Source organism: Candoia aspera, chromosome 1 (genome assembly GCF_035149785.1).
Source record: "Candoia aspera isolate rCanAsp1 chromosome 1, rCanAsp1.hap2, whole genome shotgun sequence".
Classification (NCBI taxonomy): Eukaryota; Metazoa; Chordata; class Lepidosauria; order Squamata; family Boidae; genus Candoia; species Candoia aspera.
Window position 1 is genome coordinate 13919810 of NC_086153.1, and position 24072 is coordinate 13943881.

General features: G+C 41.9%; 1 protein-coding gene across 2 annotated transcripts; it reads left to right on the forward strand.

Annotated features, from left to right (window-relative positions):
- The first annotated feature begins 9591 nt into the window (after window positions 1-9591).
- Window positions 9592-23439, forward strand: RFC2 (replication factor C subunit 2). 2 transcript variants are annotated; one of them, XM_063297626.1, is made up of 11 exons: window positions 9592-9733; window positions 12824-12893; window positions 13757-13798; window positions 14579-14685; window positions 14855-14956; window positions 16266-16366; window positions 18370-18527; window positions 19605-19670; window positions 20887-20967; window positions 21332-21445; window positions 23142-23439. In XM_063297626.1, the coding sequence occupies exons 1-11, from the start codon at window positions 9618-9620 to the stop codon at window positions 23250-23252; spliced, it is 1068 nt and encodes a 355-aa protein (XP_063153696.1). In that variant the 5' UTR covers window positions 9592-9617; the 3' UTR covers window positions 23253-23439. The 2 variants fall into 2 exon arrangements, with proteins under 2 accessions (XP_063153696.1, XP_063153703.1); XM_063297633.1 differs by lacking the exon at window positions 14855-14956.
- The last annotated feature ends 633 nt before the right edge of the window (window positions 23440-24072 follow it).

Here is a 24072-nt window from a genome sequence, read left to right on the forward strand (position 1 = left end):
GAATTCTGGGAGTTGTAGGCCACATACCTGTAAGCACTCACATTGGGTGCTATTTCTGTTCCTTTCCCTTTGCTGTCCCTTCCTAACAGCAGGGGCTCAATACACTGACATTATTTCTTTGTCTCCCCCTGTTCTGCATGTTGTTTTTATATTTTTGTAAACTATCGATCCATTATTGCCCCTGGTTTCATTATTCCATTTTTCTACAGACCTGGACAACATCATTCAATTTTCAAGGACTCCTGTCTAAGCTGCTTTCTCCAATGCAATTATATATGTATGGTTAAAAAGTGCTCATGTATATGAGCCATATATGTATATATATATGTGTATATATATGATTCTTCAGCAAAGTATCGTTACCTTGTTGTGGTGCTGGAGCTTGAGCACCTCAATGACGCCATGAGCTAAACTGTGAAGGGCCACCCAAGACGGGAAGGTCATGACAGAGAGGTCGGACTAAATGTGATCCCTGGGGAAGGTAATGGCAACCCACCCCAGTATTCTTGCCGTGAAAACTAAATGGATCAGTACAATCAGAACTATGGACAGAAGTTCGCAACATTGTTCAGGAGGCGGCAACAAAATACATCCCAAAGAAAGAGAAAACCAAGAAGGCAAAATGGCTGTCTGCTGAGACACTAGAAGTAGCCCAAGAAAGAAGGAAAGCAAAAGGCAACAGTGATAGGGGGAGATATGCCCAATTAAATGCAAAATTCCAGAGGTTAGCCAAAAGAGATAAGGAATTATTTTTAAACAAGCAATGCGTGGAAGTGGAAGAAGACAATAGAACAGGAAGGACAAGAGACCTCCTCCAGAAAATTAGAAACATCGGAGGTAAATTCCAGGCCAAAATGGGTATGATCAAAAACAAAGATGGCAAGGACCTAACAGAAGAAGAAGAGATCAAGAAAAGGTGGCAAGAATATACAGAAGACCTGTATAGGAAGGATAACAATATCGGGGATAGCTTTGATGGTGTGGTCAGTGAGCTAGAGCCAGACATCCTGAAGAGTGAGGTTGAATGAAGAAACATTGCTAATAACAAGGCAGCAGGAGACGACGGTATCCCAGCTGAACTGTTCAAAATCTTGCAAGATGATGCTGTCAAGGTAATGCATGCTATATGCCAGCAAATTTGGAAAACACAAGAATGGCCATCAGACTGGAAAAAATCAACTTATATCCCCATACCAAAAAAGGGAAACACTAAAGAATGTTCAAACTATCGAACAGTGACACTCATTTCACATGCCAGTAAGGTAATGCTCAAGATCCTGCAAGGTAGACTTCTGCAATTCATGGAGCGAGAATTGCCAGATGTACAAGCTGGGTTTAGAAAAGAGAGAGGAACTAGGGACCAAATTGCCAATATCCGCTGGATAATGGAAAAAGCCAGGGAGTTTCAGAAAGACATCTATTTCTGTTTTATTGACTATTCTAAAGCCTTTGACTGTGTGGACCATAACAAATTGTTGCAAGTTCTTAGCGGTATGGGGATACCAAGTCATCTTCTATGCCTCCTGAAGAATCTGTATAACGACCAAGTAGCAACAGTAAGAACAGACCACAGAACAACGGACTGGATTAAGACTGGGAAAGGAGTACGGCAGGGCTGTATACTCTCACCATACCTATTCAACTTGTATATGGAACACATCATGCGACAAGCTGGGCTTGAGAAATCCAAGGCTGGGGCTAAAATCGCTGGAAGAAACATTAACAATCTCAGATATGCAGATGATACCACTTTGATGGCTGAAAGCGAAGAGGAACTGAGGAGCCTTATGATGAAGGTGAAAGAAGAAAGTGCAAACGCTGGCTTGCAGCTAAACCTCAAAAAAACCAAGATTATGGCAACCAGCTTGATTGATAACTGGCAAATAGAGGGGAAAACGTAGAGGCAGTGAAAGATTTTGTATTTCTAGGTGCAAAGATTACTGCAGATGCTGACTGCAGACAGGAAATCAGAAGACGTTTAATCCTTGGGAGAAGAGCAATGACAAATCTCGATCGAATAGTTAAGAGCAGAGACATCACACTGACAACAAAGGTCTGCATAGTTAAAGCAATGGTTTTCCCAGTAGTAACATACGGCTGTGAGAGCTGGACCATAAGGAAGGCTGAGAGAAGGAAGATAGATGCTTTTGAACTGTGGTATTGGAGGAAAATTCTGAGAGTGCCTTGGACTGCAAGAAGATCAAACCAGTCCATCCTCCAGGAAATAAAGCCAGACTGCTCACTTGAGGGAATGATATTAAAGGCAAAACTGAAATACTTTGGCCACATAATGAGAAGACAGGACACCCTGGAGAAGATGCTGATGCTAGGGAGAGTGGAGGGCAAAAGGAAGAGGGGCCGACCAAGGGCAAGATGGATGGATGATATTCTAGAGGTGACGAACTTGTCCTTGGGGGAGCTGGGGGTGTTCACGACCGACAGGAAGCTCTGGCGTGGGCTGGTCCATGAAGTCACAAAGAGTTGGAAGCGACTGAACAAATGAACAACAACAATATATATGGTTATATAGATATATAACCATATATGTATGGTTAAACAGTACTCATATAAAAGTAGTGGACTCTCAGCTTAACCACACTATGAGGCTAATATCAGGAACCATTAAATTGATGCCTTCCAAATGGCTACCGGTACTATCCAACATACCACCACCACATCTTAGAAGACAACTTGCCTTAAAAAGAGAGTGGCAGAAATGCAAGGCAAATCAATCATTACCTATACACAAGGATTGCCACAATCAAATATTTAGACTCATATCTCGGAACCCGCCATGGAAACTTGGACAGCAATTAGTCAGAGAAGACTCTGGCATTGAGACAGCATGGCGCCAGGAGTGGGCAACTTCTAACCCAGATCTGTTTAATTTAGAGTCTGATCCAGCACAATGCCCTTATGGCTTTGATCTCCCAAGGAAAAACTGGACTGCGCTTAATTGGATTCAAACTAATCATGGCAGGTGCCGATACTGGAAACATAAAAGGGGGCTGGTTGATAATCCTAACTGTGACTGTGGGAATGTCCAACAAACTTTACATCACATCGCGACGGAATGTCCCCTCGGAAGTTTGCCTGGCTCTCTGCAAGAACTACATTATCTCGAGGGTACTGCTGTCCAATGGCTAAACAATCTAGATATCTGGCTTAGTTACTTTAGTAACTGCTCATACATAACTTAATTTATTCATAATTTTATTCATCATTTGTATTGCGTGTTTTTAAAAAAAATTATTGTCCCAATGTCCTATATTTTATACACTTTTATATATTGTTTTTGTGATTTTTATGCAACAATGCTGCATTCTGCTATGCCATATGAAATAAATTAATATAGGCTACCCCAGTGTTTCTCAGCCTTGGCAACTTGAAGGTGTGTGGACTTCAACTCCCAGAATTCCCCAGCCAGCATGGGGGAATTTGCCAAGTTGCCAAGGTTGAGAAACATTGGGCTACACTGTATAGCTTCCCTATGCTACTTCTATTAGTTTTTCAGTTGCGCATCTAAAAGCTGTAAAGATACCTGATTTAAAAAAAATACTGAAACAAAGAAAATGTCAGTAGTGTGATATATATATTTGACACCATGATGTGTAAAAGAACAGAGAGTATGCTGCATGCACACTATGTGCTCACTTGAAAAACCAATGGTCAGTGAGTATTCAGCGTCTTTAGTTTGGATTTTATTTTAGGGGGGGTAAAGTATAACAACCAAAATACAATAAACACAAGAAAAAATAATAGTACCACACTGATTATGCAGTAAAAAAATATTTAACACAAGATTGTGATTAAAATGAATTAAAACTGAAGATAGAAAAAAGAAAAAGAAACAAAAATCTATATACTATTAATATAGAACTATCTCAGTCCTTTAACATATTATTAAATTTAGGCCATATGGAAACATATTGCTCCATCTTCATAATTTTACAGTATCAAGACATTTCAAAAACCAGTACGGAATACAGCTGTTAGATCTGCTCTTTAACATCTTTCCTCTTACATAGAATATTTCTCATAGCTGAACCCCAAAGTTATATTAATATACACAATGAGTTGAAGCCAAAAAAGAAAAAAAAAAAGCCATGGATGGATAACACCAAATCATATGAGCTAGAGAACTCTCACATTTCTTGCAGTGCCAAAACAAAAAATCTGACATCCAGCCTTTTAAAATTGTTCTTTAAGAAGTCCAATAAACATGTTGAAAGCTTTCAAGATAAGCCACTGAGTATGCTTAGTAACTACAACATGCAGAAAGAAAGAGGGTTGAAAAATTAAAATGACCAGGGAATAGTGGAAACCCTACTTCAACCTACTCCAGCCTGATGCCCCAAGATAGGTTTGGAATACAGCTCTCAGATATTCCAGATAACCCAAGCAGCACAGATGGAAAATCTGAGGGATGCAGTGTGTATTCTTTTCCAGGTGTGTGGACTTTAAATCCTAAAATTCTACAGCCAGTATGGCCATTGATGACAACCCTGGGAGTTCACATATCTGAACATTACCAAGGTTTGGAAACATGTTTTTGATTTCCGGATGTATTGATTTAAAAGGTTTGTTTAGGGGAAGAAGGGAACCATAATATGTGATTTGAAAGGGTGGAAATAGTAATTACTATGTTTGTAACTGGTGCAAAGAAGATCGGAAGCCGCTTCTTTAGATATCTTTCTTTTTCTTTCTTTTGTTATCTTTCACTTTTTCTTTTATCCTTTCACATTTTTTCACTTTTACTTTTAGGTTTCGGTAGTTTTTTAAACTTATGTAAAAAAAATTCATAAAAATTGTATTAAAAAAACAAACTAAGGTTTGGAAACATGTTTTAGATGACGCTAAGTGGACAAAGGACGCCCTGCTCAGAAAGGATGGCTGGCTGGAATGTTTCCTGCTGGAAGGGAAAACCTACTGCAATGTTTTGTTGAGGGACCCATTTTTATGACCCTATAATTATAGTATATTATATACACCTTTTTAACGCAACCCTGGCTCCAGGAAACACAATGTCCCTCTAGCAAAAAGACTGATATTAACTAGAGTATAGCACAGCCTTCCTCAAACTGGTGCCCTCCAGTTGTGTTTGACTATAATGGCTGAGAATGATAGGATTCATAGTTCAGCATGGCCAGAGGACATCAGCTTAGTGAAGGCTGGTGCAGGAAAAATCTGCTGTATTCTCCCTTTATTGTAACCCATATGCTACCATCTACCTTGGAGCTGTTCTATCCATCATTTTCAGAACAAGGTCATCCCTGAAGCAGACAGACAGTACGAAGAGAAACCGGCTCTTACCACTTATTTGTCCTTGTCTTTTTTCCCGCTAAGCCCGCAAATCAGTGACCCAATTCCAAACGGATGCTGCACAATTCTTGGGATAACAGCTTGAGTGACACCCAAGAAGGACCTTTGCTTCCTGGCTATTTGCCAAGAAATTTGGTGCTAATGGTTTGCAATCCTCAGCTTCTGAAAACAACAACAACTCATTTGTCATTTTGAAGTTGTGCTGATAGGAAGGGGGTGGAACCCCATAATACCCACCAATTTTCTTTTCCATTACAAGGACAGAGTAAAAAAGGGAGCAGAATTAACTGCATTCCTTCCAATTGAATCACATACTGCAAAATGTGACCTGGTTCACTTATTCTTCTAAGCAATAGCTTGTTTACTTTGGTTCATTAAATGAACCACAACTGGCTGGATTGGAATTAATGCTAAACTATAAACCATGGTTTACAAACCACAATGACTGGGTCACTGAATACACAAAATCAGAGAAAGGCATATGGGTGAGCTGCAGTATACAAACCCAACCAAAACAGTGTTGGGCTGTTATAGGCAGCTGTTTGAGATAAGCCAGGAATTGAGAGCCAGGAACAGAAAGCCAGCATTTGGGGCTAAAGAATAATCTAGGACACAAGAACAGAACAGAGTTGAATTCAGAAACATCTTATTGCTCACACAAGGTTAAAAAGCAACAGAGAGTTGTCATCCTCCTCCTCCAAAGAGGATTCTGTGGACAACCTGATGGGACAGCTGCAATTCTGTCATTTGTCACAAGGTAGAACTTCAACAGGAAGCTCTCCCATCCTTCTTCCTGTGCAGGGGGACACAATGACCAAACCAGGAGGGAAGAATCACTCCAGGGCCAGAACCTCCCTTACTAAACAATTTAGCAGTTCATCACAGGGGGCTGCTCTCCACAAATCTCAACAGCCCCTGAGGAATAAAATCACAGTATTCCCAATATCCTAAGTCCTTAATTACCTGTCAAGTTGCTCAGGACCTCAAAATGTCACAGCAAGTGGCAACATTCAATCAACCTTCATTGATTGTGAAAGAAGTCAATGAGACTTGGACCTGATTAGCAGAGAGATGGGAGACCATCACTAAGAACTAGAAAAAAATATCCCAGAAGAAGGCTGTAACCAGAAGCATCTGGAAGAAGTCAGGAAAAAAGTCATATACATCATGATGTCATTACATTAGTGACACAAATTATGTAATCTGCATCATTCACAACATGACACAAATGACATACAGTAGATAATTTGCATCTTCCATGCAATGACACTATGATGCATGTGGTGTCACTTGCCCCCTCTTGCTTCCCCCTGTAGATGCACATGGCAGTGGCAAACCACTTCTATACCGTGGTCATGAAAACCACACGGATGGTCCATGTAGTCCCAGCAGCTGAGCTTCAGTAAAGGAGACATTACCTAAAGAATGATTTAAGAAGTGTTTCTCTCTCTTTTTGAAGTAGGAGGCCTCAACAACCAAAGCAATAGCAAGTTTTGGGCGACACCATCTGGCAACACTTTCCTCATTGAATGACTCCAGAACAGCAGCTCATATTAAATTTATGAACAGGAAAACAAGAGGCATGTGTGTGCAGACATTTTAGAGAGAGAACTTTGGTCCTCCTCAAATTTGGCTATGCAGCCTTATCATGTGGGGGGTTGTTCCCAGGAGGGATGAGCAAAGGACACGGGGAGTATGCACCAAGAGTGTATAATCCCAGCAGGGTCACCCAAGGCATGAAGGTCATCCCAGCAAGCAGGCACCTATATAGGGCAACAGCAATATAGGGAGATGCTGGAAGCAGAGGATCACATTAGTGTCAATGGCAAATGTATCATTTCATATTGCAGGAGAAGGCAGTGGTAAACCCCTCCTGTATTTTACCAAGAAAATCACATGGAGAGACAAGATACAGTGACTGACAATATATTGCCAGATGATGGGCCCCTCAACATCTAAGGATCTTCTGGAGGACTAATGGTGTTTATGAAGCTTGCCAGGTATCTAGTTGCTGATATTGCTATGCAGGAAAAGAAAATTCAAAGCTGTACAAAGACAGAATTACAAGGGGACATGGAACTTAAAAAGCATGAACCTGGAAAAGCTCATAACAGCGAAATATGAAGTGAATTAACTACACATTGACATCTTAGGCATCAGCAAATTGAACTGGAATTGGACACTTTCCGTCAGAAGATCATACCGTATACTATTCAGGACACAAAAAACAAAGAAGGAACAGTGTTGCTTTCCTAGTCAGGGAGAATATAGCAAAGACAGGACTTGAGTACAACACAAACAGGGAATAAATAATTAGACTTCATGGGCAACCCTTTAATACGATGGTAATTTATGCTCCAAATACTGATGCAGGAAAAAGGAAGATGACTTGTTATGGTCAAAATCTGAAATCAACAGAACATGACAGCAAGATGTGCTGCTGTCATTGGAGAATGGAATGCCAAAACTGGAAATAATGAGGCGGAAAACAGTACAACTGTATGACCAGGAAAATGAATCAGGAGATACATATATTGAGAGAAGTTGGACTGGAAGAAGATAAGTATGGTTTAAAATTATCAAAAGAAACATCAATAACCTGCACTATGCTGATGACACAAATCTGATAGCTGAACATTCAAATGATCTGGAAGTTCTAGTAATGAAAGTGAAGGAGCACAGTGAAAAATATAGGACTAAGATTAAATATAAAGGCCAAACTAATGACAAGTACAGTGACCAGCCATAGAATTGACAATGAAGGTATTGGATAGCTTCTGCCTTTTAGGATTGACTATCCAATCGGAAGGTCGGCGGTTCGAATCCGCGTGACGGGGTGAGCTCCCGTTGCTAGTCCCAGCTCCTGCCAACCTAGCAGTTCGAAAACATGCAAATATGAGTAGATTAATAGGTACCGCTTCGGCGGGCAGGTAACAGCGTTCCGTGTAGTCATGCCGGCCACATGACCACAGAGGAAGTGTCTATGGACAAACGCCGGCTCTTCGACTTTGAAACGGAGATGAGCACCGCCCCCTAGAGTCGGACATGACTGGACTTAATGTCGAGGGAAACCTTTACCTTTACCTATCAATAGTAAAGGAATTAGCACTCAGGACTAGCACTTGGTAGGACAGCCTTGGGAAAGATATTCAAATGCTGCAATGTGTCGATATCTACGAAGATCAAAATCATACAAAAATTATTTTCTCTGTGACACTCTGTTACAGTGTTTCTCAACCTTGGCAATTTTAAGATGTGTGGACTTCAACTCCCAGAATTGCTGGCTGGGGAATTCTGGGAGTTGAAGTCCACACATCTTAAAATTACCACGGTTGAGAAACACTGCTCCATTGAAAGCAAAACCTGAACATTGAAAAAGCAGGAGAGAAGGAATATTGACACTTTAGTGTTGAAGACGACTCCTGAGAATACAATAGATAGCCAAGTAAACAGATGGTTCAGAGGACAAATCAAATCAGAGTGGCACACTTGAGGCACAAATGACCAGACTCAAATTATTATATGTTGGGCACGTTATGTGAAGATCCATCCATCCATCCATCTCTATCTAAAAATATTTCAGTACCAAAAAAAAAGTTTTATCCTGCAAGAACTGTGCTTTGCATAGTCTCCTTTCCTTAAGGTGATTTTTATGTTTTTATGTTTACAGCTCTTTGTAAGCCCTGCTGGTGCTGTGGTATGTTGCAGCATGGTGAATTTTAAAAATTATTATTATTTATCTCTGCTATTGGGATACACACGGCCATTGCCACACCTGAATATAACACAGTTGGGGTTTTCTGCAAAGCAAACATAACGTTTTGTCCCATGGTTGACTTGGGCACAAGCACTATGCACATGGCCAAATGGCGCTCCTCCCGATCTCACGTGAAGATGAGACGACCAGAAAAAACCTCACCGGCTGGATTTCTGCCTGCCCTACAACAAGTGAAAGCTTAGACGTACAAAATAAGAAACTATTTCCTTTGTCTCAGTCTAACACAAATTAGAGCCCTCCAGTTGGGCTGAATCATAGCTTCCGTAATAAACATACAGACTAGGACTTCCAACCCAACTCCCCTGACGGGTACCAGACGACCCGGACGGACAGCGAAGTAAGGACAAACTCCACCCAACTAAGGGCAGAAGGAATGACAGCAAGGATCATGCGAGCGTCAACTTCTGAAACCCGCATGACTCATTCACTTTCTCTGCCCTCAGTCAAGATGGCCTCCCGCGCGTTCTCTGACGCAAAGAGGGGGCGGGGCTTGGAGCGCTTTCGGCGGGAAGCGCTAATGGCGGCGCCCGGGTCGGAGAAGTCGCCTGAAGGAGGGAAACAAGGCGGGAGCGCTGCTGATGTCGCATCTACTTCTGCTTCTCCTGCCGGGAGCGGTCATTATGAACTGCCCTGGTGAGGAACCGAGCCGGGATGGGGGAAGGGCACGCCCACCAAAGGGTGCCGTTGAGGGCTGCGAAACCGTGGGAGTGGGGTCCGGACAGATCGGTGAGGATCGGTTGATGGCGTAGCTTGGAGAATAGGAAGCCGGTGTTCCTTGCGTGGAGCGTTAAGACCGTGACTCTGGGAAAGTGGGTGGCAAGGTATTGCTGCGGGGCCGCTTAACAGACCTGGGCTGCAAAACTCTGAAGAGCCATAACGTGGCAGCAGAGTGTGAGGGGATTTTTTAAGCGTTTTTCCTGCCCTCTAGTGGTCGACCGGGGTTTGCATGGCATTTCTAGCTTTTTGGATTGAAATGAGAGCCAGTTTGGTGTAGTGGTTAAGGTGCTGGGCCAGGAGACTGAGTTCTAGGCCTCCCTCAGGCATGGAAGCCAGCTGGGTAACTCTGGGCCACTCACTCTTTCAGCCCAACCCACCTCACAGGGTTGTTGTTGGGGGGAAAAGTAAGAAGTGGAAGGAGTATTAGGTATGTTTGCCACCTTGAAGTTACTGTTAAAAAGGTGGGATAAAAATATAATGAGTATTATGATGGAGATAGATTACTGAGGGGGCATATGACTGGTTTTGCAGAGGGATATCAGAAAGTCATATTGGAAGACCTGAAAGACCAGGTTAGGGATGGCCTATCGTGGGTAAAATCTTTCAATGTGGTCGCAGAGTCAGTCCTGACTGGATGGCACATAATATATATATCAGAAAGGAACCTGCGGTCAGGATGGCAGCATTCACACAACTCATCTAACCTGCATACTGTACCCCTTTTCACCCAAGTTGAACTTGGCTCCAGCTGACTACATAGAAGCAGCTTTAGGGTTTTCTCAGCGACAGTGTGAAAATCATTTGCCATTGATTTCTTCTGGGATGTTGGTTGACTTCCCAGGTTTCCCTTCATCCCTGTGGTTCCCAGGTGATCTCCCATTAAAGTCCAAGACAGTCTGTTTAGTTTTTTCAAGATTCACCAGGGTGGGTTTGGTGCTGCCATGGAACCATCAACTACCAAGCAGGTTAATTTCTGAGGAATAACATACTAAATGTGATGCTGGCTGACTCCCAGCGACTCAAAGTTGCCGGTATGCTAAGTCACAGAAAAACCTGACCCAGGTTAATACTAATCAAGCTTTGCATATTGGGCAAAAGCAGCTGCTAGGTTTGTAACAGATCTGCTTACGTATGTTGTGTGAACAAAATCAGTGTGTGGCTTTGCAGGAGGGACATAGGATCCGGATATGGATTTGCAGGGGAAGAATCCCTTCTTCTGAGCCAAAGTGCAGAGTCTTCCAAGTTATTTTGGAAACAGAATTATATGTGTCTAACCAAACATACACTGCATTTAAAAAGTGTATAGGCTAAGTTACTGCATTGATTATCCATACCTTCTGATCCAAAAGAGAGATGCAACCCTTGATTTGGCCCTCCCCAACCTGATGCCCTCCAGATATCTTAGATCGCAAGGTAGTGTGTAATTTCTGACCAGCCAGCATGCTCCTGTGTTGTCTGAAAATAATCTCTGAGTTTGTACAACATGGTCACCATGTTGAAGGAACCAGTTCATCACCATGACATGATTTGGACATAATATGCTATGTAAAAGAAAAGGCAGAAGAACTAGGGACCAAACTGCCAATATCCGCTGCATAATGGAAAAGGCCAGGGAGTTTCAGAAAAACATCTATTTCTGTTTTATTGACTATTCTAAAGCCTTTGACTGTGTGGACCATAACAAATTGTGGCAAGTTCTTAGCGGTATGGGGATACCAAGTAATCTTGTCTGCCTCCTGAAGAATCTGTATAACGACCAAGTAGCAACAGTAAGAACAGACCACGGAACAACAGACTGGTTTAAGATTGGGAAAGGAGTACGGCAGGGCTGTATCCTCTCACCCTACCTATTCAACTTGTACGCAGAACACATCATGCGACATGCTGGGCTTGAGGAATCCAAGGCTGGGGCTAAAATCGCTGGAAAAAACATTAACAATCTCAGATATGCAGATGATACCACTTTGATGGCTGAAAGTGAAGAGGAACTGAGGAGCCTTATGATGAAGGTGAAAGAAGAAAGTGCAAAAGCTGGCTTGCAGCTAAATCTCAAAAAAAACCAAGGTTATGGCAACCAGCTTGATTGATAACTGGCAAATAGAGGGAGAAAACGTAGAGGCAGTGAAAGATTTTGTATTTCTAGGTGCAAAGATTACTGCAGATGCTGACTGCAGTCAGGAAATCAGAAGACGCTTAATCCTTGGGAGAAGTGCAATGACAAACCTCGATAAAATAGTTAAAAGCAGAGACATCACACTGACAACAAAGGTCTGCATAGTTAAAGCAATGGTTTTCCCAGTAGTAACATATGGCTGTGAGAGCTGGACCATAAGGAAGGCTGAGAGAAGGAAGATCGATGCTTTTGAACTGTGGTGTTGGAGGAAAATTCTGAGAGTGCCTTGGACTGCAAGAAGATCAAACCAGTCCATCCTCCAGGAAATAAAGCCAGACTGCTCACTTGAGGGAACGATATTAAAGGCAAAACTGAAATACTTTGGCGACATCATGAGAAGACAGGACACCCTGGAGAAGATGCTGATGCTAGGGAGAGTGGAAGGCAAAAGGAAGAGGGGCCGACCAAGGGCAAGGTGGATGGATGATATTCTAGAGGTGACGGACTCGTCCCTGGGGGAGCTGGGGGTGTTGACTGACAGGAAGCTCTGGCGTGGGCTGGTCCATGAAGTCACGAAGAGTCGGAAGCGACTGAACGAATAAACAACAATGCTATGTAAAATCAGCAATTGTATTTTGTCCTAATCCTCAATTTAGCTTATTGTATGAATCCAGGCAATATGTTGTTGAATACAACTAGAGGAAGCTAAATTGGAGAAAACTACCTTAGTACATACTACGTTGATTTCTCTTTTTCCTGCTTCCCCCCACCCATAGTGATTAAGAAACTTCCTTTTCTCCTTCAGTTCCCCCAGTTTTCCAGCCTCCTTCAACTGGATTTCCTTTCTTTTGCTGTTGGTACAGTGGAGAGTGTTAACATGTCTTGTTTAACAGGGTCGAAAAATACAGGCCAATGAAGATGTCGGAAATCGTTGGCAATGAAGATACTGTTAGCAGACTGGAGGTATGGAAACCGCTTTATCGTAAGAAGAATGCTGCTTTCAGTGGCTGTAAAATTATAAGATGTATTCAGAAATGGAGTCTAAGTAGGTCTTGTTATTTTCCTGCAAGGAGCTGGCACAGAAAAGATGGAGAGCTGCATTTCTCTGTTGGCTTTAGAAGAGAAGTACTCTGCCCAAATAGCTGCATGGAATTCTTGGTTGCCCATGACTACAGCTAATGCTCTAGTGCTCTACATTGTGGCTCCCTTCAGACATTGTTTCTAGACCCAGTTTAGGAAGCGTTTCTCTTATAAAGGCCCTAAATCACTTTTGTTCATGGCACTTAATCATAGAGGTTGCATCATTTGCTGATACTCTCTTTTGTGTTTTTTTGTTCACCATGAGATAAGGCAAGTGGGCACAAAGACATGGGGGATGCTGGTAAGAAAGGTGCTAGATGGATACAATCCTGTATTTAAGCACTTGTCTGATCACCATAACTGTTGGCAGTGATCACCATAAGTGACAGTATATGGCATGAATGCATGGAATTCCTTGTTCATTATCTATGCTCAGTGCAGATTGAAGATGATTCCTCTGGGCTAGCACAGAATGTAAACAGAGAAGAGGAAGAGGATTCTTTCCTTATATTACCAGCTGTCAAAAACCTTACTTTAAAGGAAAAGAACTGGAGGACTTATTTACAAGATAGGTATGAAAGACCGTTAAGGAAGACAAAAAGTACTGACAGAGAAGATGGCTGTAAGAGATTTTGAAACAGCGACACGGCCATATGATCTTAACTCTCCAAAATTTGCAGTATGTAACTTCCAAGTTCAGAAAGTTACTTTTCTCACAACTGTCATCCTTTTTCCTCTCTCCCTAGGTGTTTGCAAGGGAAGGAAATGTTCCAAATATTATTATTGCTGTGAGTATTGATAGAATAATTTGTTTCCAAGCTAAGTGTGATCTTAAAAATTAAGTTACTGGTAGGTAAAAGAAGGTAATGATGAAAATCCTATTATTTGTTCATTCGATTTATATAGCTGCCCATCTCACTTTAATGTGACTCTAGGCATCTTATAATAAATAAAAACACAAAATACACAATATGCAAACCAATAAAAATAGAAACACATAGCAGCCGGGCATAACCTAACCTGTCATCCACACAACGAGGAGACAATCTCTAACCCATGCCCAGGGCCCCAGGCTCAGGCACAAAGCCAAGTTTTCAAGAGCTGAGGAAGGGCCAACAGGGACGGGGCTAATCTAATCTCGGGGGGAATGATGTTCCAAAGAGCAGGTGCCCCAGCAGAAAAGGCTCTTCCGGGCCCTGCCAGCTGACACTCTCTAGTCGACTGTACCCAGAGCATGCCCTTCCTGCCAGATTGGGTAGGACGAGTAGGATCAATTGGGGAGAGACAATTCCTTAAGTAGCCATTAATAAAATACAGTAAGTATTAGCATTTACCATATTTTATTGGGCCAGTAACTAGTGTAATTAATTATCATTGATAATATTTTAAGTCTGCAAGTTTCTCTGGACTTAAACCTTTAAGGGTGATATGTTTCAAGAAAAACATCACAATTTCTAAATTCAAGGTTGTTCCTAGCAGTGGGATGACTAAACTTCTTGGAATCCTTTTTATTTATTTACTTACTTACTTACTTACTTACTTACTTACTTACTTACTTACTTTTTAAGGGCCCACCAGGAACTGGCAAAACCACCAGCATTCTTTGTCTGGCTCGTGCACTTCTGGGCTCTGCGTTGAAAGATGCTGTTTTGGAGCTGAATGCATCAAATGACAGGTGAGTCAAAGGTTACAGGGATTGCTGGGTTATTTTGCATTAAACAATTTTACCCCATTCTTCAACTGACAAAGCCTCCCAGAATAGCTTGCAAAGATCATGCTGCCCCCTCTCAAGGTTTAATATCAGTGAGTAACAATTAAGTAGTAACTGAGTGTTTTGCTTTCAGAGGCATTGATGTCGTCAGGAACAAAATCAAGATGTTTGCACAGCAGAAAGTCACACTTCCAAAAGGCCGGCATAAAATAATTATCTTGGATGAAGCAGACAGGTGTGTGGGTTTTTCCTGACCCCAACGATCATCTATATTGTATAATTACTCATGAACTTCAAGAGTACCAATTTCACAGTACTTAAATACTTGAAAGGGCTCTTCTTAGTTGTGTCCTTTGTCAGCTTGGTGATGGGATCACCCTGTGCCAGCTCACTTCCTACTGAAACACAAGGCTGGGCAGCTGGTAGTCCAGCAAAAGAAGAGTTAGCCCCCACCCCTTCCAGTTGTGCAGGAACTGGCAAACTTTTAAAGCCTGGGCACCATACTTCAAGAACCACAGGAGGCATATCCACTGGTACAATATATGACCAGTTTAAAATTAATTTAGAAGAAATGCGTTTTCAAAAAGCAGCCATTTTGTTGGTGAAATTTGGGAGGACTTCGGCAGACAAATGGAAAGCTGAGGAGGCCACATGTGGTCCAAAGGTCCTGTATTCCTGTAGTGAGGGGGAAAGGAATAGTTATCTCTTTTAATCAAGCCATTCCCACCGTTTTGCTTAGCTCGCACTCTTTCTTCATGTGTGCTAGAGTGGTTCTGACTTTCCATGGCACAGCTCATCTAAAGCACAAGGCGCATTCCAGAAGAATGCATACAGGTAGTCCTCATTTAGTGACCACAATTGGGACGGCAGCTCTTTCATTAAGCAAAGTGGTCGCTAAGTGGGAAATCATGTGATTGCAACTGTGCTTTCCTATTCTCCACTCCCCTGCCATTTGGAATGCTCGCCCCAGGACTGGGATAATTAGCAAGAAGGGAATTAATGTTTGTATTTACATTCATTAGAGAGGAAGGGATTACAAGAGAGTAAGCAGGCACACAATGGGGAATACACCGGGCTGTCTTTAGCACACTTGCGACTCCTGGCCCCGAGAACTACTGCATTCCTTTCAATGTGTCTTCCCCATTGTGTGCCTGCCTGCTGTCTTGTGATCTCTTGCCCTCTAATCTCTACTCTGCAAGGGGAGGGGGAAAGAAAACAGGTCAGGCACAGGACAATGTGATCACATGACTGAGGGACGCTGCAAAGGTTGTAAATGCAGGCATTGGTCGTAAAGTTATTTTTTCAGCACCGTCATAACTTTGAATGGTTGCTGAATGAGGCAGTCGGTAAGCGAGGTCTACCTGTAACTACAGCCTATGCAGTATGGCAATAATTGCCTGTGTGTTATGCAGCATAAATAAGAAAAAGGAATCTGTTTCAGAAGTTCCCCTAGATCAAGCTGAATTAAATAATTTATAATAGTGAAAAACGTAACCTAGACAAGGCATACATTTATTTTGCCTTTTGTACTGTTCTTCCACCAGCATGACAGATGGAGCCCAGCAAGCCTTGAGACGCACCATGGAAATTTATTCTAAAACAACTCGTTTTGCTCTGGCTTGCAACGCTTCTGACAAAATCATAGGTAAGAACTATGGGCCACATGGAAAGGAGCAGCGGGTCTCTCTCTGTTGTTCCTAGACCAGAAATAAATGTTTTTGTGATCACAATTCAAGCATCAGATTAAAACTAGAAGCCTGAGGGCATTAAATGTCCTTTTGCTTTGTCAGTTTGAAGAGAATCCTTTTAAGGCACAGTCCTTTGGGCTGATGTAAAAGAGTACCTGAGAGTAACTGAGGTGGAACATCTGGAACACATCTCTGCAGTGGACCTGCTCAAAGGCCCTAACTTATTCGTGGCCCTAACTCATATATGCAGACATCCTAATAATAACCTAGCTTGAAAAGCTGCTGTAAAGTTACAGTTGTAGAACGGTCTTGAACATTTTGAAAGCACTGTCTAAATGCTTTGTGTAATTGGATCTGTTCTCACTCACCCATAGTGGCATTGTTTGTATTTATTTGGCACATCGCTGAGAGGATCATGTGAGAAGCCTCTGTGATAGCCACCTGCAACATGTACAGTACATTGGCAGGAGGCCTTCCCATGTGATCCCCTTCAAATACAGTCAGTGTATTACAGAGACTGCCACAGTGATGTGAGATCAACCCATACGGCCTAAGCACTAATAACATGAAACTGGACTAGAGTCAAAAAGCGGATCTATGAATCCCAGAATCTCTGAACCAGAGTAAATAGATAGCTGTGCTACAAACACGCATGCTTGGAGAGGTCTGAAGCCTGATTAATTCAAGCAGTGTGGAATTGCATGTTGTAAACATTTCGTGTACGAGAACTTCATTAATGCTATTTTCTGCATCCTTATGCAGGTACTGGATCTTGGTCCCATTATACTGTATGTGGTTTTAGTGGGTGGCAGTTTGTTTATTTTTAATATCAAAGTACTTTAAAAATACTTCCCAAGATAATTGAGTCCAGTCCTATCCAAGCATTAGGATCAGCTGGGAGGTCCTTCTTGTGGCCCTACCTCTGGTTCTGGCTTGTGGTTTGATGTAGGGCCTTCTTAGTGGTAGCATCCCAAGTATGAAACCAAAGGGGGAGATGTGACTTTTCCCCATGCTGTCTGCATTTAAATAATTGCTCAAGACATGCTTATTTATTTGGGCATTTGTTAGGCAACGTCTTTGCCAGGACAATTGCTTTTTAATGAATTTTGCTTTAAATGATACAGCAAAGGGCTGTATTGTTATTGTTTTATTGTGTGTTGTTATAGGTTGCTCTGTTGATTATTTATTTATTTCTATAGGATTTATAAGGCTGCCCAACTCAATCAGCATGACTCTGGGCAGCATACAGCGTAAAAACAAACAATAAATCAAAGAAAAAATCCCCCATAAATACAATATATAAATACAAAATACAAAATGGCAACCAAGCACATAACAAAAGAATCACCAGGAGACGCCCACCCACCTGGCCCTTAATGCCTGTGGAACAGCCAGGTCTTAATGGCTTATTTATTTATGCACTGCTATGGATTCCCTTCATAGGACGAGCAGTATAGACATAAAAGTAATACTGGTTTTGAATACCTTTAAGGAATGACATAGGAGGGGACTCTGACATAAACGGGTAGCTTCCTCTAAGAGGCAGGAGCAATTCTTAATGAGCTGCGGTCTTGGCTTAGTATGAGAGGGTAGGCCTCAGAATACCCTGTGCTTGATTGCAGCTTGGAACTCAAATCCAGAAAGGATAGTGGCCATTCTGCCATAGTACATACAGACACTGGTACTAAAACCAAGTGCCTTTTAGGCAAAGCAAAGTATATAGGCCAAATTGCAATTGGAGAAGAGACCAACTCCCCACAATTGAATCAAAATGGTAGGTTCAGTTCCTGGCATCTCTCAGCAGGGTTAGGTGAGATTCCTATCTCAAATCCTTGAAGAGCTGCTACTGGTCAGTGTAGACATTTTTAACATAAATGGACAAATGGTTGATGCCGGATATGATCGGTTCCAGTGTTCCTAAAACAATTGCAATTTCACCTCTAAATTCACTGCCCTCTAGAACCCATCCAGTCTCGCTGTGCAGTACTGCGATACACCAAGCTAACAGATGCTCAGATTCTTATGAGGCTCATGAAAATCATTGACAAAGAGAACGTGCAATATACAGATGATGGTCTGGAAGCCATTATCTTCACAGCTCAAGGAGACATGAGGCAGGTGGGTGGTATCTTCTGTAGCTTCTCTTTTGCTTCTGTCAGCACCCAGAGTTGAGAAAAGGGTCTGCTGTTACTAAAATTAAATAGCTTTGCAATATGGTACCTTCCCCTGTTCTTGCTGGGTGAAACTGAACCCTGGAGAAGCAGATGGACAGCAAAGGCTTAAGGACTCTGCTGGTGACAGATAGTGCAGAGGAGATATTGACGTTGCCAAAACAACAACAAAGGCTTTACAAGAAAGTTATTGATTTGAAAATGTAAGCTCTCTCTCTGCCAATATTATTGTCCAGTTATTAATGGTTGGATTAACTTGCATTATAGAGGTCAGGTCTTCCTGGCTGTGGCAGTTTTTGCTGTTAGCAATCCCAGTCTCTTTTGTGAATACAGTACAATTTCATGGGTTGGCTTGCAATCTTTGAGGGAAGTAACACAAGTTTGTGCCATGAAGCTTGACCATGGCAGCCCTCCTTCGAGAAAATGGTTGACACATTATCTAACATATACTTGGGTACATACTACAACTTATTCATGGAAATGTTCCAAATTTGATACTTCAGTGGGGGTTCAAATAGGTTGATCTTTTCAGATAGAACCAAGGTGGGAGGTGGTTGTCTACCATACTGATGATTGCAACGGATAGGCTCTCTTGTTTGATTTGTAATGTCATTAAAATGTTCTTTCAATATGCTGAGTTATAACCATTCAGGTGATGGTCTTTTCTATAAAATGTTAAGTGGCTTCATATTTAGGCTAATGAGAGGAAGCTGGTAGATTGCTATTTGCACTTCTGCAATATTCCATTTCCTGATTTCTCTCCAGTATACCAGCTATTGGTTTATGCCCACTGATGATGCTCAGTTCTCATTGGGAGAGTTTCCCTCCCCTTCTTGAGATTTTAAAAGTATTTTTAACTTGCAAACCATGCTCCTACCTTCTCTTTGTATGAAGGTCATACCATTTTAACTACATCCATACTGTGGTATCTTTCTTTCCTACCCAAGATCCTGTGTAGTTCTTAAAAACTGTAAGGACCATCTTTTTTTTTATATTGATAGTAATGATTTCTTTCTTTTAACAGGCACTGAACAACTTGCAATCTACCCATTCTGGATTTGGTTTCATCAATAGCGAGAATGTATTCAAGGTTAATTAAAGTTTTTCTTTAAAACTGCACTGATAATGATCAGCACTGATGAGGTTACCTAGTTGGGTATTGAAACGTCTGCAAGCAAACAACCAAGCTCAGAGAGCACCAAGGAACCCACAGTTCAGCCCTGAGCTGCATATATTCTCTTCTATTGGAAGTTTTCCTTTTGCCTGTGGGAGTCAGTGGGCTCTGTGATTTTTCAGAATTGTAGGGAAGGAAGAGTTTCAGCAAAGTGCTAGGGGTGTGTGTGTCTGTGTGTCTGTGTGTGTGCAGAGGGTACATGTGAAGAAAATGACCTACTAAAATGTATTTTTTTGTCTTGTTTTTAAAAGTAACATGACTCTTCTTTTTCATTAGGCCCTTCTTGTTTGCTGTTTTTTTTAAAGCCCCTCCAAAAACTGATGTAAAGAACACCTCCCCCAAGAAAACCTTGGTCCTGCCCATGTGCATGATGTTCTTACTGTAGCTCACTCCTAAGGTCCTGTCAGATAGGAAGTTGCCTTATACCAAATCAGACTCTAGGTCCATCTTCTTCAATACTGTCTACCCTGCTGGATTGCTAAAGTTTTTCCCAGCCCTTCTCAGAAACAGAAATCTTAACACTCTACCATCTACTCTGGTCACTGTTAATGCAAGTAAATAGTCAGTTTTGTGGAAAAACTTATACTTTAGGTGTAGACCGTGAATTTGGATGTCAAATTCTATTTGCTGGTGAAAGTGCCTTTTCTCCTGCTATATCATAGTTTCTGAAACAGTTTCTTTCAGAAGGGCAAGCAATGCCTTTAGCCTTTTTCTTGGAGACTTTAAAATACAGCATTTCAACTAGCAAAATAAAGTGGACAGAGCAGTCTTTTGATCTTATACTGTGACTTTCTTCCGGGGGGGGGGGGAAATGGATCTGTTTTATATGTTTTTTAAAAATTTTGCCCTCCCTTGAAACAAGAGGCTGAAGATTATGTGTTCAAGATCTTGGGCTGTGTTTTACTGAGGTCCAGTTCATATGAAATTATATTGAACCAGTTCTAGCTTGGTGATCTGGTTTTTCCTGTGTCTTCCAGGCCTTGAAGAACCTGTGCAGCTTAAGAGCTTCTCTACTGTAAATAGATTGATCTTGCTTTGTGGAGGTGGACCATAACTGTTTTCAGTCAATACTATCTGTTTTCGTAGCATTGGGGCCTTTGGGCTGTCATGATGCTTCTGTTTTTTGCCATAGGTGTGTGATGAGCCCCACCCTTTGCTGGTGAAGGAGATGATTGGCCATTGTATCAACGCAAATATTGATGAAGCTTATAAGGTGGGCACGAGAGAAATGCATCTCTTTTGCTTTCTGGTCTGAACAAAGGACAGGAACCAAGTCTGTAAAAGGATCTCTTTCTCCCAACCTTTTTAAGAGCTAGTGGGTTGATTTACACATCACCCTATGCCATGGCTTTAATTATACTGTATGTGGTATAGGCCACAATTGGCTGGGTTCACAGGAAAAGTCATGAGTCTTCCTCTATGGTCTCTTTTTTGAAGTCCACTATTGTCTCTATGCTTTTACTGTGATAGATTGCTTTTCAATTGTGTTTGAGTTGTCTTAAAAATTGTGTTTGAGAAATTGGATATACATCTTTAAAGCTGTTAGAAATCAAATAATAATTTTGTTCTTTGTCCAGATTCTTGCTCATTTGTGGAAGCTTGGTTATTCACCTGAAGACATCATCAGCAATATTTTCCGAGTGTGTAAAACATTCCCAATGGCTGAGTATCTGAAGTTGGAATTTATTAAGGTTAGATTTTGTGGGAGTTGCCGGTGTAAGCAGCAGGGTTGGTTGTGCCAGCCAAGTGCCTGAAGAAGGAATTTTACATCTGCATATTTATATAGATCCCTTTACAATTCTGTATAAACTTTTTCCTTAAATAGGTGGAAAAGGTACTAATAAATTCCACTGCATCCCAAAATAAAATTGCACAAAACGTCTCTTGCTCCACTTGAAGTGATTTCTTCATCCATGGAATCATTTAGGAGCAGAATGATTGGCAACTTTTAGAAATAAAGGAATGCTCAGATTTTCAGGAAGCTGCATCACTTCCCCTGCCCCATGCCACATACTATATGTGTATCCATTAGATATTTATTTTGTTTATTTAGTAGATTAAGGAGCTACCTGACTCTAGAATACCTCTGGGTGCCTTACAATTAAAATAGGAAAACAATAAAAAACAATTGAAAGAGCCTAAGTGTCCGGGCAAAGTACACAACAACCAATCACCCGGGGGTCCAGAAACGCTCTACCTCAAGTCCTGGGAGAACAGCCACTTTTTTAAAGACTTGCAGGAGTGGGAGGTGGGAGCTAAACAGATCTCTGGGAGATCTCATTCCAGATGGCAGGAACCACAACAGAGAAGGCACACCTCTCACTAGGTGGCATTATTGATTGAGGGAACTTCATGTGCACCAACTCTGCCTGATCTGCCTGGACTGGCAGGAGAGGCATGTTACAGGTCCCATCTATGAAAGAGTGTCATCTGTCAGGACCCAGGAAGAGGGCCTTTTCTGCCGTGGCACCTGCCCAGTGGAACATCATCCCCTCCCTCCCCTGGACTTTAGATTGGCCCCGACCCTCCAGGCCTTTAGGAAGACCCTGAAGACATGGCTCTGCCACAATGCCTGGGGGTCTGGCAATGGTGGGGAGCTCTTAACAGTGGCCATGTGGAGCTGATGTAGAATGATTTCTGCTGCGGATCATGATTTTCTGTTTTAAATTTATTATGGATGGTTTTTGTATGGTTGTGTATTGGTTTTTAACTTGTTTTTATTGGATTGGTTTTACCTGTTGTGAGCCGCCCAGAGTCGCTTAGATGAGATGGTCGGTCATACAAATCGAATAATAAATAAAAAATAAATCTTACTGGGTGGGCAGAGACCATGGGAGATAGGCAGTTCCTCAAATAACCTGGTGCTGTACTTTAGAGGTGATAATCGGTAATGTCCCATGACTATTCTGAGGCATGCCCAACACTGTCCCTGCCCCTGCATTCTGGACCAGCTGGAGCTTCCAAGTGATCTTCAAGGACAGCCCCATGTAGAGGCATTGCAGTAATCCAACCGTGAGGTGACTAGTGCTTGAGTGACATCAGGAGGGCCTCCTGGTCCAGAGATGATATATCCCTGATATACTGACATATCAGGATTTTTAAATCCATCCTTTTTCTCTCTAGTATCTCCCATCAAATGGTGGTAGAAATTCCAAGGACAGTTTTGGGACAAGGTGTAACACTGTAATTGCTTTACTCAGGGGTGGGTGCCCTTGTTTGATTCAGGTATTTCCTCTATGTGGTTTCTTCCATATCTCGGTTTGCAAGTGCATAGCTGCAATATGAAAATATAGCAGTCATGACTTCATGAATTTATATTGATGTATTTTTTCTCTACAGCAGGAAAAGTAGGGAGCTCATTTGAATTTTTTTTCCCTCTCTGATTAGGAAATCGGTTATACACACATGAAGATAGTAGAAGGGGTAAATTCGCTCCTACAAATGGCAGGATTGCTAGCCCGCCTCTGTCAGAAGACTGCTGCTCCCACCACAAGCTGAAAGGATTGATGGCAAGCTGGCCAATGAGGAGGAGATTTTGCAAACCGACTAGCTGCTTTGTGCAACCGAAGTATGAGTGCGCAGCTTAGCATATATTCAGTTGGTGTGAGTACAGTTGTCAAAGCTGTGGTTTCTCATGGCTTGGGTGTATTTTTTACATACTTAAATAAAACTTTGTTATAAAGACTATCAACCATAAATTTCACTGTACCAGCGGGATTGTCCAGGAATGTGAATACATTTGTTTCCTCTCATACTTCTAAAGATCTGAATAGCCTTCCTTTTGTAAGTTACTCAGCCAAGATTGTAAAGTAATGCCTCTTTAAGAGCACTAGATGAAACTGAAGATTAAGATACATTTGGCACTAAAATTCTTCAGCATTTCAGAGATACTCAGGCAAGGGGCTCATTTGGTGAAAGCAAGAGGATGTAACCTACAGCTCCACAGTTGGTGGATTACTGCTCCCAACCACCCTTACCACTGGCCACGTTGATTAGAGCTAAACTTCAGTAATATCTGGGAGGTGACTTGTTCTTCATCAAGTTCCATCTGATGGCATGCTGAAAAAAGGACCTGCCCCACTAGACCAAGGTCCAGTTTAATGCAGCAGACTACTTGATGCAGAGCTAGCTAGATGCTTCTGAGAAATCCATGAGCATGGCATGTTGGGCAGTTGCTGTCCCTTGTTTATCACCTTTCCCAGATGGACACTATTACACAACGTGGAGCTATCCTGGGTAATAATCCTCTAAGGATTATTACTCTTTTCAAAGGCATCAGTCATCACCATAGCCCAGTGTTTCTCAACCTTGGCAACTT